This window comes from Abrus precatorius, unplaced genomic scaffold (genome assembly GCF_003935025.1).
Source record: "Abrus precatorius isolate BTA unplaced genomic scaffold, Abrus_2018 Scaffold11, whole genome shotgun sequence".
NCBI classification, from domain to species: domain Eukaryota; kingdom Viridiplantae; phylum Streptophyta; class Magnoliopsida; order Fabales; family Fabaceae; genus Abrus; species Abrus precatorius.
In genome coordinates, this window is record NW_020874303.1 from 4,834,162 (window position 1) to 4,857,985 (window position 23,824).

At 30.6% G+C, this 23,824-nt stretch overlaps 2 protein-coding genes across 2 annotated transcripts; one reads left to right on the forward strand and one right to left on the reverse strand.

Annotated features, from left to right (window-relative positions):
• Positions 1-9,517: 9,517 nt before the first annotated feature.
• LOC113856381 (squamosa promoter-binding protein 1-like) lies at positions 9,518-10,833 on the forward strand. The gene is made up of 2 exons (XM_027488177.1): positions 9,518-9,858; positions 10,605-10,833. The coding sequence occupies exons 1-2, from the start codon at positions 9,518-9,520 to the stop codon at positions 10,831-10,833; spliced, it is 570 nt and encodes a 189-aa protein (XP_027343978.1).
• Positions 10,834-20,110: 9,277 nt separating this feature from the next.
• LOC113855044 (protein RICE SALT SENSITIVE 3-like) lies at positions 20,111-22,365 on the reverse strand. The gene is made up of 7 exons (XM_027486491.1): positions 22,051-22,365; positions 21,899-21,955; positions 21,704-21,820; positions 21,425-21,530; positions 21,247-21,288; positions 21,074-21,130; positions 20,111-20,996 (listed from the first exon to the last, which is right to left on the reverse strand). The coding sequence occupies exons 1-7, from the start codon at positions 22,179-22,181 to the stop codon at positions 20,268-20,270; spliced, it is 1,239 nt and encodes a 412-aa protein (XP_027342292.1). The 5' UTR covers positions 22,182-22,365; the 3' UTR covers positions 20,111-20,267.
• Between the last annotated feature and the right edge of the window lie 1,459 nt (positions 22,366-23,824).

Sequence of the window (23,824 nt, forward strand, 5' to 3'; positions counted from 1 at the left end):
CACTCACAATGCTTGATGAAATCTTGTGTGTGTTGCTGCTTGTGCTTCCTTCAATTTCATTTCACGGCTATTTATAGCCAAATAAAGTTACTATTCATTTAATAAAATATTATTAATTGTTTATGAAGTCAAAAAAGGGGGCACCGAAATTGAAAATGTGCTGGATCTCACAATTCTCCCCCTCCAGCACAAAGGTGCACTCTTGGAATCTTCACATGCGATCTATGCCAATCAGCTTGGCACACTGTTGATGTTTTTCTCGTGCAACAACTTTCGTCATCATATCAGCAGGATTTTTATCCGTATGAATCTTATCTAGCTTGAATTCTTGTTCTTCCACTGCCTGACGCAGCCAATGATATCTGATATCAATGTGCTTCGTACGAGAGTGATACATCGCATTCTTACTTAAATCCAATGCGCTTTGGCTATCACAATGGATAACGTACCTTTTCTGCTCAATTCCCAGTTGTTGAAGAAACCTCTTCAACCAAAGCATTTCCTTTCCTGCTTCAGTCATGGCAACATACTCAGCTTCAGTAGTTGACAAGGCCACACATTTCTGCAATTTGGATTGCCAAGATATAGCTCCCCCTGCAAAGGTAAACACAAGTCCTGAAGTAGATTTTCTACTATCCAGGTCACCTGCCATATCTGCATCTGTGTATCCTTCAAGAACTGGGTTAGGTATTCCAAAGCTCAAGCACATATTAGAACTACCTTTCAGATATCTCAAGATCCACTTCATTGCTTCCCAATGCTCTTTTCCAGGATTGGAAAGATACCTGCTAACAACTCCGACCGCATGAGCTATATCCGGCCTCGTACAAACCATGGCATACATCAAACTCCCGACTGCTGAGGAGTATGGAATACCCGCCATAGCTTCTTTTTCTTCTTGACTTGTGGGACAACTTCTTTTGCTGAGTTTGAAGTGATTTGCCAACGGTGTACTAACTGGTTTAGCCGTCTTCATGTTGAATCTGTCCAGAATCCGATTCACATACCGTTCCTGCGATAACCACAACCTTCTGGATTTTCGGTCTCGCATGATCTGCATGCCCAAAATTTGTTTTGCAGGGCCCAGATCTTTCATATCAAAAAACTTTGACAATTCTTTCTTCAAATCACCAATCAGCTTCACATCCTGTCCCACTATCAACATATCATCTACATACAACAGAAGGATAATGAATTTATCACCTGGACATGTCTTGACAAATACACAATGATCTGCATCAGTCTTGGCATATCCATGACTCGTCATGAACGAGTCAAATTTCTTATACCACTGTCTTGGAGCCTGTTTCAATCCATACAAGCTCTTCTTCAATCTGCAAACCATGTGTTTCTTTCCAGTTTCCTCAAAACCTTCTGGTTGCTCCATGTAGATTTCTTCATCAAGGTCTCCATGAAGAAACGCAGTCTTCACATCTAGTTGTTCAAGCTCCAGATCCAAGCTAGCCACCAATCCGAGTATAACTCGAATAGAGCTCATCTTCACAACTGGAGAGAAAATTTCATCAAAATCTATTCCTCGCTTTTGTCCAAAACCTTTTACAACTAAGCGAGCCTTGTACTTCAACAGCTTGTCACCATCTTTCTTAAGCTTGAACACCCACTTATTTTTCAAGGCTTTTCTGCCTTTAGGGAGCTTGACTAACTCATAAGTATCATTCTTCACCAGAGAATCCATTTCTTCTTGCATGGCTTTCATCCACTGGGATTTATCCTTATGAGTCTGAACTTCTTCAAAGTTTTCTGGCTCCCCCTCTTCAGTGATGGTAATATACGTCGAACTAGGGTACTTTGTAGATGGCTGGTGTGGTCTTCTTGATTTCCGAGGCTGAGGTGGAGCTTCTGGGTTTTCTTGCTCAACACCTTCATCATCACCATCTTCTATTGCTGGCTCATTATCAACCCTAAGTTCTTCATCACACTCTCCCCCTACTGTGGCATTTTTAGGAGGAACAACTGGTGTAAGATCAACCTTACCACCTGGTTCTCTGATTTTTGGTGAAGCAGAATCCGACATAGTTTCTTGCTCATGGAACACTACATCTCTGCTTCTAATAACTTTCCTATTTTCTGGATCCCATAACCTGTAGCCAAATTCCTCATCTCCATAGCCCAGAAATATGCAAGGAATGGCTCTATCATCAAGTTTTTGTCTTTGTTCCTTATTCACATGAGCAAAAGCTTTGCATCCAAACACTTTCAAATGAGAGTATTTAACATCATGTCCGGACCATACTCTCTCAGGGATATCAAAGCCCAAAGGAACAGATGGAGATCGATTAATCAGGTAGCTTGCCGTTAGAACAGCTTCACCCCAGAATGGCTTAGGCAGTTTTGCCATTCTTAACATGCATCTTACTTTCTCCATAATGGTTCTGTTGATTCGTTCGGCCACACCATTATGTTGTGGGGTTCCAGGTACCGTCTTCTCATGCCTGATGCCATGCTCAGCACAATAATTCTTGAATTCATGGGAAGTATATTCACCCCCATTATCCGTGCGAAGACACTTCAAAGGTTTACCAGCCTGTCTCTCTACCATTGCATGAAACCTTTTAAAGCATTGAAAAACTTGGTCCTTCGTTCTTAAGAAGTACACCCACAATTTTCGTGAAGCATCATCGATAAACGTCACGTAATATCTGCTACCACCAAGACTCTCCACTTCCATGGGTCCACATACATCAGAATGAACCATCTCCAAAATATTCTCTTTCAGCTTTGACGTTTTGCTGAAAGACACTCTATGATGCTTGCCGAATAAACAGTGATCACAAGGATTCAACTTTGTATTTTTGGCAAACGGGATAAGGGACTTTCTTGCCAAAATCTGCAATCATTTTTCACTTATATGAGCCAATCTTTTGTGCCACAAATTTGGCGAAGCATCATCCTCGACTGCATCCCCAGTTGTCACAGGGGATGCAGTATTTTCATCGTCATCCGATCTAGAGTTTCGTCGGTCTTTCTTCTCTCTGTTCTTCCAGGCTTTACAGTTTCTTTTTATGTGCCCTTCTTCACCGCAGTGGTAACACTTGAATTTTCTTCTGGGCTGAGACTGTGACTTATCTCTTGATTTGTTACTTCGTCCTCTGCTCTTACTTCTCCCCCTGTTCTCTGTGACAAGTGCATGAGAACTGCTTGCCCCAGAGTCTTTTCTCCTTGTTTCTTCATTAAACATGCTGTCTTTGACTTGAGACAAAGTCAGTTTTCCTTCAGGAGCAGAGTTGCTTAATGACACCACCAGAGTCTCCCAGCTGTCTGGTAAAGAACTCAAAAGTAACAGCGCCTGCAATTCTTCATCAAGTTTTATCTCCATGGTAACTAGCTGGTTTACCATGTGTTGGAAATCATTCAAGTGTTCTGCAACTGATCTTCCATCTTGATATTTTAAATTCACCAGCTTCCGAATAACAAAAGCTTTGTTTTGTGCAGTCTTCCTCTGATACATTTGTTCAATTTTGTTCCACAGAGTCTGGGCATTCGTCTCTGTGGCAACATGGTGGAATATGCTGATATCCACCCACTGCCTAATTAAACTGACGGCCTTCCGGTGTATCTTTTTCCAATCCTCATCCTTCACGTCTTCTGGCTTTTGATCTCCCTTTTCCACAGGATCATACAGGTCCTTGTAGAAAAGTATGTCCTCCATTTTCGGCTTCCAAATAGAGTAGTTTGTTGCTGTTAGCTTCACCATGGTACCTACGTTCTCTTCCATTTAATTTACACTCGGTGATACAGAGCCCAACTTAAGCTCTGATACCACTTGTTGAGCTCAAATGCGGAATAACTTGGACGTGCAAATTAAAATTCTGACGTAAACTGGCGAGCAATAATTCAGACCTAATAAATAGATCTAGCAGCGCAGCGGTGTAACTTGTAAAGTGTGCACTGAAATACTTCCCAGGAAAGAGAGGTGGATCACAACGGATCACTTAAATACCAGGTCTTTCCTTAGCCAGAATCTTTCCAGTTACAACACTAATACAAATACACACTTCTCCAGCAATTCAACAATCAGCCACGGAAGGATAACAAAAATAATTCTTTTCTGATGTGGAAGATCAGACTAAACTGCAACCACAGAGCATACTAAGTAAGCAGATAAAGAACACCACTATTTAACGTGGAAAAACCTCCAATGTGGAGGAAAAACCACGGGACAAACTCCGAAAAATATTCCACTATATCTCAGGATATTTACAATATCCTTTCAACACTCTATCACACAAGAGGTGTAAAATATAGTGTACACAGTGAGACCCACTCCTATTCAAATATTACAAATTTTGTAATACCAAGAAGAAATAGAGATGATACCCACCCCAGTGTATTTTTCTCACACTCTTAGGATTTACTCAACACTCTATTTTTTTTTTCTCTCACAAACACTCACAATGCTTGATGAAATCTTGTGTGTGTTGCTGCTTGTGTTTCCTTCAATTTCATTTCACGGCTATTTATAGCCAAATAAAGTTACTATTCATTTAATAAAATATTATTAATTGTTTATGAAGTCAAAAAATGGGGCACCGAAATTGAAAATGTGCTGGACCTCACAATGCATAACAAATAGCATAGAGAAGAATAAAAAGGAAAAAAAAGTAGAGAGGGACCAAACCCAACTCAATATGAAAGTGATGGGCACGATATTTTGATGAAGTTTGTAAAGGGTGTAGCGTTTCGATTCTCATGGCCAAAAGGGAAAGAAGAGAATGGCAAAGAATACAAAATTCAGGTGCATTAATACGAATGATTCTACATACGGCCAAACATCATTTATGCCAATGAAAATTGATTTGTATCAATTAAGCTTTCAGTTTTGACATGTTATCAGTCACAATTCATCTAATTTTACCTTAAGTACATGTATTGTATCAAATACCGAATAACATGGCAACTTGCACCATGACTGAAAGGATGCTTTGTGTAATGGGCATACCTATAATTAAGAAATAGACTTAATGATCTTATTTTATTAAAATTATCATTTGATTTTTTGTTATATTTTTTGTCTTATTAATTAATTAGTAAATTATTTTAAGTTAGGAGTACTTGATAAAACTCAATTAGTGTTATTTCAATTTCTATAAAATGATTGATAAATATGCGAGAGATAAAAATAAACCAAAGAAGAAACTAAAAGAATTAGTTTAGCGAGCTAACTTACATCGTGACACAGACAAGTTTGAATATAATGACATAACATATAGAGTATAGTAAGGGCATCTAAAATCCTTATTATAGATGTCAACTAAAACATACAAGACATATGTGCAAGTACTTGCTTTTCCTTTAAAATATCAAGGTAAATGCTTTAAAGTCATATTCTACTTTCTTTTGTAGGACTTATTTAGAAAAGCATCTATGAAAAATTTTTAGAATTATTTTATAAACAAATAACAAGTGTTTGATTAAACTTATAAAAATGATTTATAATTATTTATAAGATTTTAAACTTATTTGATAAGCTTCAAAGCCAAGCTCATAAAAAATAAGTATAATTTGTGTGACAAATTTTTATTAAATACTATTTAATCAAGTTATTTATTCAAACGTAAGTTTAGTTCATTTATGACTAATTAATTAAAAATAGCTTATCCTCCTCCATCAATATTTAAAACCTAAAACTTCTAGTATTAAAGACACAATACTCAAACATATACTTTTTCTTTTAAAAACAGTTTCCTATTTTTTAAAATAAAATACAATACAAATTTGTATTGTATTTTATTTTTAAAAATAAAAATTATTTTTAAAAAAGAAATCAAACATACTAGACGAGCCAACAAAATTGTGTGCTGCCAGTGACTAACTTTCTTTTGCCATCACTATCCATGCTACTTAGCTTATCATATATTGATTTTCACGGTTACAAATTTTGTCAATTCATCATAGTAAAAAATATAAGATATTTTATGTAATAATAATAAAAGTATATAAATTATTGTTTTTTTAATTTTTTTATGCAAGAGATGAAGTAGTCATTTATGAACTTTAAACATATTTTTCGTTCATATATTATGTTTAATGTATTTATGTATTACAAAAACAATAACATAATACTTTAAATAAAATTATCAATAATACCTATATTTTATTTTTATATCAAATAATATGTTTTATTACTAAAAATAAAATTAATTTTATCACGGTTCACACGGAGTGAAAAAAAATTAACTTCTTTTAAACTTAGGATAACTAATGAAATGATTTTTTTAAGAACCAATATTATTATTTTTTATTTTCTTTCTGTACTTACTCCTTTCCACCAAATTAATCAAACATTATGTTACACCAAGCTGAAATGAAAAAGGAAAAATAAAGCTATTAAGAAAGGTTTTAGCTTAAAGATTAGTCTTACTCAACTCTAAAATAATTTATCTAGAACTATTCCCATACTAATTTTAAAAAATAATTAAACCCTAAATTGGTTCAAAATATGTGAGTTAAGGTAAAATTATCTATGAGTTAGCCCTCACTCTAAAAAACTCTCAAATCATATCTAAAATTTATTATTTTATAATTTTAATTTAACATAAATTCTCATTCAAATCTGAATTTGTTATTAATATATATTTATTAATTCTTCTTCTTCTTCTTTTTTAGTTTGCGTATAGTGTCGTTAAAAAAAATTAAATACATTGAAAAGTATGTTATTATTAATTAAAATTATTAAAATATCATATTAATTTTAAACATATAAAACTAATTTTTTAAAGAAATATTATTATTAAATATTTAAAATTAATCTTAAAAATTAATGACAATAAAAATTTTATAACCTAATTAAATTTACATATAATTTATGTTTATCTTAATATTAATAGTTGAATCATAATTATTAAATTTTTAACATATTTTTAAACATTCGCTTATGTTGTGTGAAAAAAATACATGTACATAAAATTTGTCCTCTCCTAAATATGTTTCTTTTACCTTTATTAGTTTTTTTGTTAATTTATTTTAAAAAATTACCATAAAATATATAAATTATAATATAAACTTTAAATAAATAATAAATATCTTTATAAATTGTGTCTATAAATTTATAGACTTACAATATAAAAATTTTAAAAACTATAGAAAATACAAGTTATTATTATTAAATTATTTTTTTCCATCTCCTTGTCGATCATTGTATTGCTCTAAACCATCTGTATCATCGTAACTAACTTACTTAAGACTTAAAATGTTATAATTTTATGATAAAATAAAAAATAATAATATTAAATTTAAATAGATCAAAGAATTAGATTAATTATATATAAATGATAAAAATATAGATATACTAAGTATATTCATTTTATTTTATATAAAATATTATTTTGATTATTTTATATTAATTTAAAATATAAAAAATAAATATTATCATCTAGTTATTATAATAAATTTAATATTATTTTAAGAATAATTTTTACTAACTAACTATCAATAACTTTAGTATTTTTAATATAAATAATTTAATTAATTAAGTTAATTATAGTAATTAATACAAAATATTATTTTATTCAGATATATATGCATTGATACTAAATGACATATAAAATAAATTTTTTATACCAAAAAGCAATAAGTAAAAAGCAATAACATAAAAAAAAACTTACAAAAAAAAATATCGTAACAATGTTTGAATAAATTTTATAGAATAATATATAAAAGTATCACTATTATTTAATAATTATAAAACCATATGTATTGAAGAAAAAATATACTAGATTAATTTTTTATTATTAAGATTAAACTTTTATTTAATTATATATGAATATATTAAAATAATATTTTTTTAAAATTTTAATTTGATTTTATCTCAAAAACATTATTAATGTAAAGAGTAATATATATAATTTCTAATAAGTCAAACAATTTTTTATTATATAAATCATTGAAGGATATATTAATAATTTTATTTGATTCAAAATCTTATCCTCAACTGTGAATTTGGACTTTTTAGCCCTAAAACTTTTGATTTATTAGACTTTTTTACCTAAAGCACGTATACTAACGATTGGTTGAGCCAATTGATAAAGGCTGAACCCATTTTTGTCCATTATAACTAGATGCCATCCGTGGTGAAAACTCACATCAATTACCAAGTACAATGGCATCTCGTTGTCTTTTGAAACCATGGTTCTAGCGTGCTAGGTCATATTATTAGTACCAGATGATTGTAGTGGCCCCAGTACTATTATTGGCTACCTGCATGTGTCAAGATTAATAGCTATCCACCCAAGTTTATGACAACATTTGATTTATGCCAAAGAGGTTGTGTGAGTACAGTTCTCATAATTTTATATTTGTAATCTCTATACATTTTAACTGTTTAATTAGTTATTGATAATGTTACATGATAAATTATTGATAGAAAATATAAAATAGAGCAATACTATAAAGACCCTGAGGAAGATGAAGATAGAGTAAGGTTAAAAATTTGAATACCAAGGTGGAATTTTAAAACAAGGAAACATATTTGTACTCCATATTTAAGTTGAAGGGGTGGATTATCTCGTTGCTGTTCCCTACTCCTTTAAGGCTTTCAGAGAAAATATGATATGTCTCACTCAACTTCCTATCGTCTACTACTGCTATGAGTACTTTGCAGACTTAGAACTAAAAATTAAATTATCTAGTGGGTGCAAGTACCACAGGCCCTGTGCATAATCAAATACTATCATTTAAGATAGTAGACCAACCTAAACTCATGTTAAGAATGTTACTCTTAGTAACTGCCACATTGGGAGTGAACAACAAGAACATTTGTTAATTTACTGCGTAAGATTAGCATTGAATTGTGATACAAATACAATAAATTGTATCCGCGTTCAATTCCAATAACCCAATTGAAAAATTGCACTGCATTTTGATCAAGTCCAAATTAGCCCTCTTGCTACTTTCTTTCTGATTCTGTTTTTAATCCTGCAGATTTTGCATGAAATCATTAGTCATATCATCATATTTAATTTTCTGTAAATACAGTGGTTGAAGGAAGGCATGGTTGGCTATGCATGTGATATGTGTCCTTTACCTGCGTATCAAAGATCACATCAATAATCAATAACCAATAACAAGAACAACCAACAAAAGAAAAAATCGTCCTTCTCCAATTTGTAGTTCCGTGAGCATCAGTAGATAAGCATTTGCCACAAAGGAACCTGGAGTTATCTCACAACACTATCACTTTCAACACACCGTTCATGCAAAATCAATCCCCACTTCCCACTTACTACAAGAATTGAGATTTAAACTTTGCTTTATTTGCTTATCATTACGGACAAAAACACTTCACCATGCATCACTTCCCCACCCTATATGCTAACCAAAGCACACAATTAACAAAATATAGCCTGTGGTCCACATCCGTTCTACCTTCTTTCTCTACCTTTTTGGATCCCTATAAACTCCCTCCTTCACTCACAATGCTACCCAAAGACAACGTTCTACTAGTCTTCTTGCTCCACCATTTTCTCCTTCTTCTTCATCATTGTGAGTAATACTCCAAATGGAGGGTAGGAGCATAGAGAGGAAGCAAATATCTATGGAGAATGTGAGGAAGGAAAGCACAATTGAAGTAGTAGAAGATGAAGAAGAGGAGGAAGATGAGAGTGGGGGTGGTGGTGTTGTAGAATATGAGAAGAAGAAAGGTTGCGGAGGGAGTGGGAGAAGAGGGTCAAGTGGTAGTGGAGGAGTTTCTTCACCTTCTTGTCAGGCAGAGGAGTGTGGTGCTGATTTAACTGCTGCAAAGAGGTACCATCGCCGCCATAAGGTGTGTGAGCTTCATTCCAAGGCACCTGTTGTGATGGTAGCAGGCTTGAGACAAAGATTTTGTCAGCAATGTAGCAGGTGTTCAATCCTAAGTCATCGCCTTTTCTCTTGGTGTGAATTTGTGTTGCCATTTGTACTTTCACTATAGATATGGTCGAGTTGATGCATGCTTTTCCATATTATAGTTTTGAAACTTAGCATAATACGCTTTTGAAAACTTCAAACTAAGAACACACTTCTTATAATTAAAGACATGCCTTGATCATTGCCTAAAAAGTTGTGTCAATTAAGAAACAATGCTTTTATACATATATCACAAAGACGTTAAAGATGTGTGTTTAGAAGGGTATATGAAAATAATTTATGATTTTTATATTTTTTTAGCTTATATCAATTAGTGTTATATTTAAGTTTATGATAAAATTTCTTATACAATAAAGACGCATTTGAATACATAATTTAACTAAATATTTATTTAATAAATTTATTTTAAATAATAATTTATGTTATAAATTTATTCATAAAATTTATTAAAATAAGTTAAAAAATAATTTATTTAATGCATTATGTTAGAAAAGTTATGAAAATAAGATATAAAGAGCTTGTAAGAATGGTAAGTTATTTTCATAAAATGTTCATAATTTTTTAAAAAAGACCATAAGAATTTATTAAATAAGTGCTTTGCTTAATTATACATATTATGAAATTTGAACTTTGATGTTTAGACCTTTTAACTTTTTATATTATGCTTCCTAAGGAGCACAAGGGTGAAGACTGCTTCCATGTGTTTCACCTTATTAGAAACCTGTGATGAGTCTTTGCAGATTCCATGAACTGGTAGAGTTTGATGAAGCCAAAAGGAGCTGCCGGAGACGCTTGGCAAGACACAATGAGCGGCGCCGGAAAAGCAATGCTGAAACTTGCAATGAAGGATGCAATAGCAACAAAGGGCAACACCCTAATGAAAGCCACTGCAGAAACGTTGATGATTGGAAAAAAATTCAGATGAATATGGGAAGGAGTACTGGTTACAAGTCCTTCCATATCAGATGAATATAATGTGTTCATCAGCATGCATGCTTGCTCTCTTCTGTCAAATGTTCTTTACATGTCAAGGCATATAATAAAGATCCCTTTTCTATGCTATGAGAATATGAGCATCTAAACCAGAATGGAAAAATCCCAACATCTAAAGGTGATCTCTTATGTTATTTACACTAATACTTTTTAAGCTCTGTTTGATTTACTTTTATTAGTGAGTTTCTTCTGTTTGTGTGCCTTGCCATATAAGTATTCTATTGTATCACTCTACATAATGGTGTGCCCCTATTTTCTCTTGATTATAATAAAGTTCATTGCTTCTTTGGCTAAATTCATGTATCTCTTTCAGTTATTGATACGGGTAGTTTATGCTAGTTAATTATTAAAAAAAATCATTTTTTAACATGTTCAAGCATTCACATCTCGATCGGATATGAATCCTCTAAATCTGTAGTGAAAAAGGTCGTTGATTTTAGAGGAATTTAAACCATTGATTTCAAATTCAATAACTTTTTTCACTACAAAATTAAATAATCTAAATCATTCTCGCTCCCAATTAATTAATAGTCCGTATATTTCTATATTATTGCAGTACAAAATCAATTTTTGAATATAAAATTAACGATCACGACGTTCTTACATATATATAGGTTCCCTGTCAACGGAAGTAATTTTTTTCATTATAAGAAAATCGATTCTATAACGTATACATTCAAGTCATAAGATTGTAAATAAGATCTCAACGATTCTAACATATATTTTTTTAAATCAGTTCATTATTACTGTACTTTCAAATTTAGCTTGATCAAATATATCATCAGTAATTGCTCAGTGGTTGTGAAGTTTAATTATGTTACAACAAAGTAGGATCCTCAAATTAAGAAGAGATAATATATATATATATATACGAAAAGCTAAATATTAATTATTTAAGCTTCTGTTTGTTTATAAAAGGGATAGTTATTAAGAATGTTAAAAAGAAGGTTAAGAACACACTCTTAATTACTAATTAAAATTTATTAAAATTTATAAAAATATAAGTAAGAATTATTAAATTAAAAATGAGATTTATAGCAAAAAAAAATTGAAAGTGAGATTTGCATGATTTTTTATTTTTAAATAAATTTTAACTAAATAATTAAAAAGGTATTAAAAGATGTATTGTTAAAATTTCTCATAATAAAAATGATATTTTTTCCTTTCATTTTTTATTTTTTTATTTAATATAAATCTCTAACTTTATTTCCAGATTAAATTAGTCTTTTTGTTATAACATCATTAAATGTTGCTAAATTTTTTTTTCCACGATGATTGAATTGTGCAATCCCTTTATTTTTAAATTATGTATCCTGATATTTTTTTACCTTAAAATTATTAAATTATTTTTTATCTAAGTTTTTCAAAGGCTTTGTAGAATTAGAACATGAAATACTTTTAAATTTTAAAAAAAATAATATATTTAGAAAAAAATTAATAAATTTTATTTATTTTAAATTAGAGACTAGAGTTTTTAAAAAAATTAAGATTGTTTACTTTAGATAAAATTTTATATTTTGATTGAATAGTTTTTAGCAAATGAGGATTTAATTAATTTTATTTAAAATGATTTTGAGTAGAAAGTTGGAGTTAGAGAGTTTTAAGTACGTATAAGAAAATCGGCAGAGGACCAAATTTGTTAAAACTTAATATCAAAGTAAAACGACTTAATTAACTCAAAAATATTGAAAATTTAAATTTGTAAATAATCTAAATAAAATAACTAAAAATATAATTGAATTAAAGTATTAATTGTTTAAGAGAGAAAATATATAAAACTTGCTCTTAATATGATATTAGATTATTATATTTTTCACACTCTCTAATATTTATTAGACTTAAATAAGTTTTAAGTCTTTATAAACATTTTCATTTTTAAATTAGTTTCTATAAAAAAAAATTGTTAATATTTAGTTTATAACATTTTTAGGAAATCAAAAATTATATCTTTGATAAAAACTAAATTAAAAAATTAATAATAAAAACTAATTTTTAATCCATTAAAATGCTAATAACTAAATATTAACAAAATTTTATATAAGTACTATTTTAAAAAATAATATTTATAAAGACCAAAAATATAAATAAGCTTTATATAAGTCTTTATAAATATTTTTGTTTTTGAAGTTAGTCTCTATAAAAAAAATTGTCAGTATTTAATTCTTTATTAACATTTTTAAGAATAAAAAATTAAGTTTTAACAAAACTTTTAGAATAATAAAAGTTATTTTCTTACTCTATTAAAATATTAAGAACTAAATCGATCTCAACAAAATTTTCCACAGGTACTCATTTAAAAAATAACAAAGATTAATAACTTATTTAAACTTATTCACTATTTATATTTTTTATTATTATTTCTTTTTCTATTTTTTATCACATTATTTATTACAGTTTTTGTTTCTTCCTTCCGTTATTTTATGTCTCTTTTCTTCACCCATCTTACATCCTTTTATCCGGTTTAGGGTTTATCATTATCCATGTGAAACCAATCTAGATCTTTTTTAAGAGCACTTTTCGTAACTATTCTTTGCATTTAATATTGATCCACAAAAGTTTATAAAGATTTATGTGTTTGTTTTATTGTTAGTTAATTAGTTATAAAATTCTTTAATTGAAAATATAAAAAAAAAATAAAGCGTATAAAATAAATAATTAACAAATTGACCGTGCTACTTTTATCAATTTCATTCATTAATTCACTAAATCAATTCACAATTTATGGATTTAACTAGCTCAAGTGCTCTTTGAACTTGAATGCAACAGAAGCTTAATTTGGCGTGTACATGGGTCCTAAGAGAAACTAAGCTAAATATCAACCTTGTAAACTTATGTCCAAAATACAACAGAATCAGATACCTTTATAGGTTTCTTTCTCATAAATCCTCGTATAAAGTTATAAAAAATAAAGCGACAAACCATTGATCAAAGAAAAGCAAGTATACAAATAGCCTTTTTTCTGTGTCTATGAAGAAGACACAAAGGTAGCTTCAATACTTTATCATATACATGCATGCCACAAAAGTGTGCCGTGAAAACAAGATTTTGATTTTATGCCTTTATTCATAGGTTACCAAAGTCTTGGGACCAACAACAAATTCAAAGCTACTTGAATCAGATGATGACTAGTAATGCCTCTCCCACGCAAGCTGTGTCTGTACTATCCCTTCTTTGCGAAAACATGCAAGAATATCACTAGAAGTGTTTCTTCTTACTTTTGTCCTTCCGTATAAAATTCTTCACAACTGTCCTTCACATTACTAAAGAAAAAAAAAAAGGACCATTTGACATGGGATCCCAAATGCACACTTCTTTGTCCACCATGTGTGAGGAAGTCACAACTATGGGCTAATGGGCTAGTTAGGCTTTAATATTGACTTGGTGCATGACTTGCTCAATAAATAGCATAGAAAAGAATAAAAGGAAAATGCAGGGGGACCAAACTTGATATGAGAGTGATGAACATGATATTTTGGTGAAGTTTGTAATGGGTTTGACATTCTAATTCTCATGGCCAGAAGGGAGGAAGAATACAAAATTCAGGTGGATGTGTAATGTGACATTCTACGTATTGCCAAACATAATTTATGCCAATGAAAATTGATTTCTATCAATTAAGCTTTCAGTTTTAACATGTCATTATTCATGATGCGTCCGATTTCAACTTAATTAAGTACATGTATCACATACCGAATAACATGGCAACTTGCACTGTGACTTGAAGGGATGCTTTGAACATTGAGCATAGACAAATTTAGATTTAATGACATAACATTTAGGGCATCTAAAATCCTTATTATTATAGATTAGGTAAAAGCTTAAGTGTCCTTTGCACTTTCACTGTAGATGGTTGAGCTGATCGTGCTTTTCCATCATGCGTTTATAGTTTTGAAACTAAACATACTACACTGTTGAAGTAAACCTTAAAAGTTTTCAAACTAACAACAGGCTTGTTATAATTAGAGACATGTCTCGATCATTGCCGAAAAAAATTTGGTGGTGTCAATTAAATATTGTATAGGGCACTAGTTATCCCCCAAAGAGAGGAATGTGGGGCAACACTAGTGAATGACTTAATCTAATACCTTACAGGCCTAGGAACTGATCTGAAAGTGAGCTTTCAAAACCATCAATGTTGGCCAAACTTCCTTGCCAACACACTATTAGACTGTAGATTTGGTCTGCATAATCAGAATCCACATCTTTCCCACATTGTTATTTCAAATAATTAACAAATTGTCCTAGACTCCTAGTTAGTTTGCATGAAGGACTCAATAAGTTAATAACACCACCTGGTGGCTATCTAGCTTTATCATTACACAAAAGTGTTGATGTAAAGTTGAATGAAAAAGTGCACGTTGAGTAAAAACGAAGGAGTTAAGTGACATATATTTGATAAGGACTATTTCTTACTATAAGAAATTATGGCTTTTTATCAAATGCAATATTAACGATCATAATTGACAAATATGACAGGTTGAAATAAAATAGAAATAAAAAATCAAAACAAAACAAAAGAAGATAAAAAATAAATAAATAAAAAGGAAAAACCAAACTGCTAATTTAACTTATATTATATAAAAAGAATATGTTTTTAAGGTGGGCAAGAGTTTATTGAGTTATAGAAGACTTGAACCAAAATCTCTTCAATCCAAGGATCGGAGCTGCCACTTTGTATTGGTGTCACCTCTTTAGTGTGCTACCAAATTTCTGAGGAAGATTGACAAATAATGTAATTGGGTTGGATTAAAAAATTTAAAGGCTGAATCTGGCTGATCAGTGGTCCCAAAAGCATAATTACTAAGTATTGGGCCCGTTGGTTCTGCCACAGAAACCCAAAATAGAGACTAAGGATTTTTCAAAGTGCTACTTGTCCCTTTGGCATTGTTTCCTTAATACAAAGAAAGCTACACTGATCTCTGGCCACACCATTCCTTTGGTCTTTGAGAGAAGAATACATTAATAGTACCTCTATACATACTATTGCACTAGTTGCTGCAGCTCCTCTCTCTTCTCACTTTCCTTTTCCCTCTCTTTTTCCTTTTCTTTCTTTTGCTTTGTCTATATTGTGAAGGGGTGTGTTTGGGATTATGTCTTTTACAATAATAACAAAAAACAAGATGACAAAAGATTAGTGTGTGATTCATTGTACTTGTGATAAACAAAGATTAATTGAACTAACAATCATTAACTTAAAATGTTTTTTTAAATAAAGTAAAACAAATGCTAATGAATATTCTTAGAGTAGTGATTAAAGAAGCAAATATAAAAAGTATTTAATGACAAATAATTATATTTAATATCTTTAAAAAACACGTTTAATATTCTCTCATTTTACTAATTAATATATTATTAGGAAGATGTGTTGTAAAATGAATCAGAATTATTCTTTTAAATGTGACTTGCGGCCAAAAGAGTACGTGATGATTAAATAGCTTTTGCTTTCTAAGCCTACTACTTGATGATCAAAATTACAAACCTGTCTCCTAAACAAGACAAATTGCTCAAGGTTTTTCTGTTTTTTCCTTTGAGTATTTTTAATCGTGAAACAGTTGTTTGAATAAAAAATAATAATAAACATATTTTTAAGATACGTTTTTTGTTTTAAAAAAACACCTTTTTAAATTGCTCATAAAACTCAATTTGTACGTAACTATTAAAATTTAAAAAAAATAAAAAGTTGCAAGATACAATAATAAAGAGGTGATATTTTATAAAAAAGATGTCTAAATAACATTAAGCTTGTGTCACATCAAACATATATATATTTGAGTTGCATATATTTATATGGCTCATAACAGCTTATTCATTCAAAAATTGCTGCGTGACGAACGGAGCAGCACCATCAGCCGCAAGGACTGGTTGAAATGATTGCGATTCGACAGCTTAAACAGCAACTATGGCAGCACTGTAGGGACGAGCTCCAATCACTGTTCTGAATGAAAGCTGCTTCACAATCATGCCTGCATGTATCACCACACATTCGTGATGCTCTATATTAACTTATTTAACGTCCGTTTAGCTCAGCTTTTATAAACATAAATTTAAATTAATTTAATTTTATGAAGTTAATTTTATTTACAAGTGCGTTTAAAAATTGACGTAATTTATATTTAAAAATAAAAAATTTTATAGTAAAATTTAGTATGAATTTTTTAATGTAATATAAATGTTATAATTTACATGATTTTAAAAGTAAAATCAAAATTTTGATTAAAAATAATCAAATATCATTTGTTTTTAATAAATTCATGTTACAATGAAATGGATGTGATTTTGTATAATTTCAGCGGGATCTATGTACCTATTGAAATCGTGAACGTGTAAGTTATATCTTGGGATGTCAAGATAAATCGCTTTCGTTCATATGGTTTGCCCATATCTATCTGCTTTCTAGTTTGAACTTCGTCCCATGCATCTGAAAGAAATATTGCATTCATTGGAATAGGGTGTTCTTATTTTGATTTATTTATTTTTCCTATGTGATCGATCTGATAGTTTTCTCAAGATATATCAATTTGGATAATCATGAGTGTAAATTAAGGTGTTGGAAGTAGAAAGAAGAGAGATGAAAAAAAGTGATGCTGAGTGAAGTGAAAAAAATGGAGAGAGATGAAAGGAAAAAATGTGATAAATTGATAGTCACTATCCTTACAAGTTTTAGAAAAGTAGTCTGACATTTTTAACTAGTGTAGAAATCTTATCGCTGTTTTAATATGATATTAGAAATGAATCAAACATAACCCTAAAATATTCATTCATATTCCTAATCAATACACATAACTGAGCATTTTGAAGAAATGAAGAATGAGATTTGATAGACGGAGCGTGTGATGACAATAAATATGTCCCTGGTTGGTTAGGACTTAGGAAGCTACTTTATCTGACTAGTATATGTCGTTTTCTTTGATCATGTCTTTTTATACTTTTTTATAGATATGTGTGTTAGAAGATATCTAATACATTACAACTGCATTATGGGGGCACATTAATGTCTGTTCACTTTGATCACTACGACCTGCTCCCCTTTATGAGCATGGGTATATAACCTGAAACTCTAGAACCCGACAAGAATTTCGTCTAGCTTAATCACTAATGAAAGCTTGATACAATATAGGATCTAGCCTTTGAAAAAAGAAATATGGAAGGGTTGGATTAAGGGGAGAAGTTACATAAAATTCTAAAAAATAATAGTAAATGACAAACAAATAAAAGAAGAAGCTAGAAAGATATATGCCCACACACCACAACTAGCTTCTGATCATATGAGCTTGCTTAGGGAGTAAAACTAGAACCAAATATAGGGAGCCAAAATAGTGGCACTACAATTTTTTTGCTTATAGCATATGCTATTGTTTATTTACAGCACAGAACCAAATATCAGGTGCTTCATCCATATAATAAAATTACATGTGGAAAGTATCAAAACTAATTCTCTAAAGTACATGAAATTACATAACATCCTATCCAAGTTATGGATTAATTTGGAAAAAATGAGAATCCACTTTAATTCTAGCTTGCTTGTTTCTTAAGAACCTCGAAATCATACTGCTTACGTTCCCGTCTTCATATAATATAAACTAACCTTTCCTATGCATTTTATTAATACAAATGTTGGTATTGATGACACAGTTTAATTGCACCCATGAGACTTAATTTATCTGATAAATTAGACAGTTTGCCATTAACTTCCGTTGTGTCAAGAAATGTGCTAATTTTGCTCCAACTGATCATTGGAATTTTCCCAATGAGGAAACAAGAAATAGATATGGGGTGGTTGAACAAGTTATAGAAGTAGTTGTCTACTGTATAATATGAAAAATCTTATGAAGTATGTCCATGTCTTGGCAGATATTCTTTAAAGGCCAGCAAGCTCAAGCCCATCTATGCCCTGGCCCTGACTTCTGACAAGACTAACAAATATATGTCACTAAAAAAAAGGTTGACAAAAAGAAAACGAATGATTCACCAAGAAAATGCCGTATACAAATTAAGGTAAATAAAAATTAAAATTAGACACTTCAAATTTTGATGCATAGCCCTTCTTAGGTTAGAATGAACATAGTCCAATAGATGTTATGATAACAATGACAAAAAATCAAACACATGATTGACTATAAAACAAAAGAAGAGTTCCATTGAGTTTAAAGGAAAGGAATAAGCTGTAAATGTCACCCAATTTAGTGGACTGAATGGGCATTTTGCTTAGTTATTGATTTATCAGGATCTGATTTAATTAGATGTTACTCCCTCGATAATTTTTAACCATATCTTGGCTGCGATCTGCATGTATCTGCAAAAAGATTCTAACGTAGACATGATATATGTGCGCATGTTGGGACTGTATAGTATACACATCACAAAAACCATGGTTTGGAGAAAGTAACTAGAATTTTATTTCATCCATAAAAACATGATTGGCAAAAGGAGTTGTGTGTTGTGTATATAACACGACAAAAAAATTATTAAAAACTACAATAAAAACACAATCAATTCAAGACTTAATTACTTTTAAATAATTTAAAATATATTTAATAAGCATATTCATAGACTAGAAAATCCCTTGACTGAACCATACTTATTTTCACAATTTTGAATCCCAAGATTTTAATAGAATTTGAAAACAAAAAAGTTACTTTATGTTCAACCAAACCATGACGAGTCCCCTCGAGTAAAAGCACAAATTAGAAAATCCGTTGACGAAATCATAAATAAGTTATGTTTCGACGTAATCGAGTTCAAATTATGATTTGAATAGAATTGAAAGAACAAAAATTACTATAATGTCGAGGATGAGTCTATTATCATTCCAAAGTATTTATAATCGTTTTTTTAAAATGAATTTTATATAAACATACTTTTATATTGATTAAATAAATTATTTACAATATTTAAATAAATAATAATAATAGATATTCAGGGAGTGATAATAGACAGTATCTCCGATGTTGAACTAAAACATGATTTACAAACTATTATATAATTACCTTATCAATGTCATCTTAGCTATCAGGGTTAACTTGTGATATTGCTGAATATAAAATATTCAAAATCTTAATAGGATAGCTATGGATGGCTAAACAAAGGAATAAAAAAAAACTTAAATGCGTCAATTGATTAGTAAGCCTTTTCATAATTTTTATTCATTCGTGCAATGATGACCCAATATCTAAAATTTGAAAAATTTATGGTAAGTAAAACAGCATGAAAACTTTATGTCAAATTGAACTTTAGAAGAAAGAAACAAATTATCACTAATCAAGTCTCATTAAGTGGAAGACAGAAGAAACACAAGATACAAAGTGAAAAGCAAACACATGAAAAAGAAACACAACTAGCTTTTCCTAGATACAAATTCTCATCTTTCATTTTTTCCCCTCAATACTAAAACTCTTTTTCTTCCCCCCCATTCACTCCAAAAAGGTTTCCATGACATCCGGGTACATACCTCCTTCGGAATTCCTATACTCCACACCTTGTTGTTGATGGTGATCCATTGAAGTGGATGAAGAAGATGAAGCCACTCTTGCAGGTAGAGTGAAGCTCCTCTTAAACTTGTCCACTTTCCTTGCATCTTCTTGGTGGCTATCCAAGCTCAAGAACTCATTTGGGTTGGTTCCACTAACATTTTGCATGTTGGAGGCATCTGAATTGGGATTTTGAGTAAGAGGGCGGTGTTGATTCTGATCACCATGTTTGCTCTCTGGATTGAACAAAAGCTTATTAGCATCTTCTGTTCTTCCAGTGAGTGCATTGAAGAAAGACAACCCATTAGGCCACTTTATGTCATTTTCATGTTCCCCCACCATGTCTTCAATTCTTGCTGTTTCTGATGATGCATGAGGCATTAGAAACATGTGTGTCTCATCTTTGGCTTGTGGAAAACCATGCCTAGCTGCATGTTGTTGAAAATTGGGCGAGGATAGCATGGAAGTAGAAGAAGTGAGTGACCTTTGACCCCAGTTGAAGAGTGGAGGAGGTGGCCTAATTGGAATGGTGGATGGTTTTGAAGGAACGGAAGTAGAAGAGGAAGTGTTCCTTGTTGAAGAGAATAGTTGTGAGAGGTAGAAACCAGATTGGTATCCCAGGGATTCAAAAGTGTGTCTCATTCTTAGCACAAAATGGAGGTCTTCAGGAATCTGAGAATAGAAGCTAAAATATTAAAAAATAAACTATTTGTGTAAGACTCTTCATCCAATGACAGAAATTTACTCACAATCTTGCAAGAACCAAGTTGGAGAAGACCATGTCCAGCTTGAATCACAGCTATGGTCTGGTAGTAATAAAACAAATGCAAATAAAGTTGGGATGAAAACTCTATAATCAAATCTTTCAAGACAAACAATAATAGCAAAAGCCAAAGAAAACCAACTATGATTCTGTTCTGACCTGAATACCTGACTCAAACTGGTCTGTCCATTCAGGAGGAAGCTGCAATCAAAGGATTGAGTTGAATCAATCATGAAATCAAACATAAAAAAAAAAAAAAAAAAACAGAACAGTGGTTGAAATGTAAATATATTTATATTTAGAAAAAGAGATGAGAGAGATGGGTAAGCGTAGATACAGCATCAAAAGAGCTCTGCCAGTAGTTGGAGATATTGGGTTCACATTCTGTGGGCTCTTTAAAGACCCACTTGTGGCACTTATCAGATGCAACTTTCCCCATCAACCTGTGCCAAAATCCAACTCCACCCAATCAAAGCAGAAACTGTGCTTGTTTGTGTACATACATACACCACAAGTAACTGAAAAACCCCCTCCTTGGATGATGATGATGATAAGAAAAAAAGAGTTAAAAAAAAAAAGCAAAAGATAACAAAAGAAAGACCTACCCAGTACCCACCCTTCTCCATAATTATACAACTGAATAGACATTTTGCTGAAAGCTTTTCTGACAGGATCCTCTCCATCTTCCACTGAGTCCCTTCCTCGGCAAAACCCATCTTCCCACATCAACATCCTTCAGTGAAAAACATAAATTTAGAATAGGTTGAAAGAAAGATGTTAGATGGTATATGTATATGATTTATAAACATACAAGGAACCGTTATCATCTCCAACTGCAAGCTTGCAGGCATTACCTCCTCTGAGTCTCCTGCAAGAAATGAAGAGAGAAAATTGAAATGAATGAAGTCGGAAGAGAGTAACCAAAGAAAGAAGAATGAACGGAAACAGTAGTAAGAGTAATACGGGCGAGGACGAATTGTCCAGAAAACAGAGTAAGTCCACTCAGAGTTGAGACAGAGGGTTCTGAGGGCCTCATGAAGGGCCATCATTCCCACTGCTTCTTTCCTCCTATCTCCTCCTCCTGAGCCCACCATCTCTCTCTCTCTCTGTTTTGAAACACTTCCCCTGTTCTGTTCCAACAACTCACTCTGCTTTTTTCTTTTTCAATCTCAGCTACTCTGTCTGCAATACTTAGCCACCATAGAAGCTACACCAATTCTCCATCTCTCTGCACTTTCTCAGATGTTTACTTTTTTACTCCCAAATCTTTGATGCATCGCTTCGTGATATTTAAAGACCTCTCTTTTATACTTTAAATAATTAATTAATTCAAATAATACTATTTTAATATTTTTTGTTTAGAATCTTTTCCTTTTATATTTTTTATTTTTTACTCATCTGGTTCAAATAAAAAATTGATATTTAGTAAATTATGCTAGTAATAAGAATTGAAAAAATATCATAAAAATGAAAAAACTGGAAAAAATATATTTGGATAAACTAAAATAAAAAATTTACAAAAACGTAGAAACTAAAAAAAAATAAACATAATATCATGCATGATATTAATTTTTATTAGTTTAAATAAATAAATTGTTATTCATTTGACTAATTATTTTTATTTGAATCAAGCAAATTTATTTTTTATAGTCAGTGAAAAAAAAAAGAAAATCAATTATATATAAAAAATAGCTAAATTTTTTTTTTGTAAGGGAATTTTTTAAATATTTCAAAACTCTAAACATTTTGTTGCTTTCAAATCTAAGCAACTTTAATTTAACAGAATATTTTTTGACTTTTAAATTATTAAATACGATCAATATATGCATTTATTTTCATTATGTTGATATTATTATTGGCTTAAACAGTGTTATTTTTTATGAAAAATATTTTTGATCTATATGAAATAAAAATTATATATTTTTATTTAAAATGTAGGAGACAATTTTATACTTAAAATAAGGAAGATAGAAAATGAGAGTAAATGAGAAGTGCTGTGTGTAGAGGGTAGCAAGTGTTGTTTGAATGGTATGGGATGTTTTTAACCATGAAAAACTGTGGGGACAGGTGTTATCTTCTTTCTCTGTCCCTTTCTCTGTCTTTTTTACCAACACCAAAACAAGCAAAGTGAAATAAGGGAATTTCGTAAATAAAACAAAAAGTGAAAAGGGGAAATTTTAATATAATCCGCTGCCCAATTTCACATTTTAACTTGGAGTTTTGTTAATTTAAGTTCTAATTTAAACATTTATAAATAAATATTTTTATAAAATAATAGACATTTATTATATTAAAATATCTTTTTAAGCATGTACAACCTTGTATAGAATAAATACACATATATATATATAATAATATTTTTTTATTAAAAATTATAACCTTAGTATCATGAATTCATTTAATTATATTACATTTTATAATTTTTATTAAAAATTACTATATATAATTTTTATCTAATAATATTTCATAAATTTTAAAATTAATATTAAAATTATAAAAAATACTAAATATTTTTAATACAATTTTACTATTATTAATTATTTATCCTTGATCTTAACTAATATAATTTATCTCACAATAATATAATAAATACATATTATGTATAAATTTTTAAACTATTACATTAAAATTTATTTTTCTGTAACCTTATTTGTTTGTGGTCGAAGAAATTCAATTAAAGCTTGGCAGATTAACTGATCAATCAATTGAGGAGAGGAAAGAAAAATATATATATGAG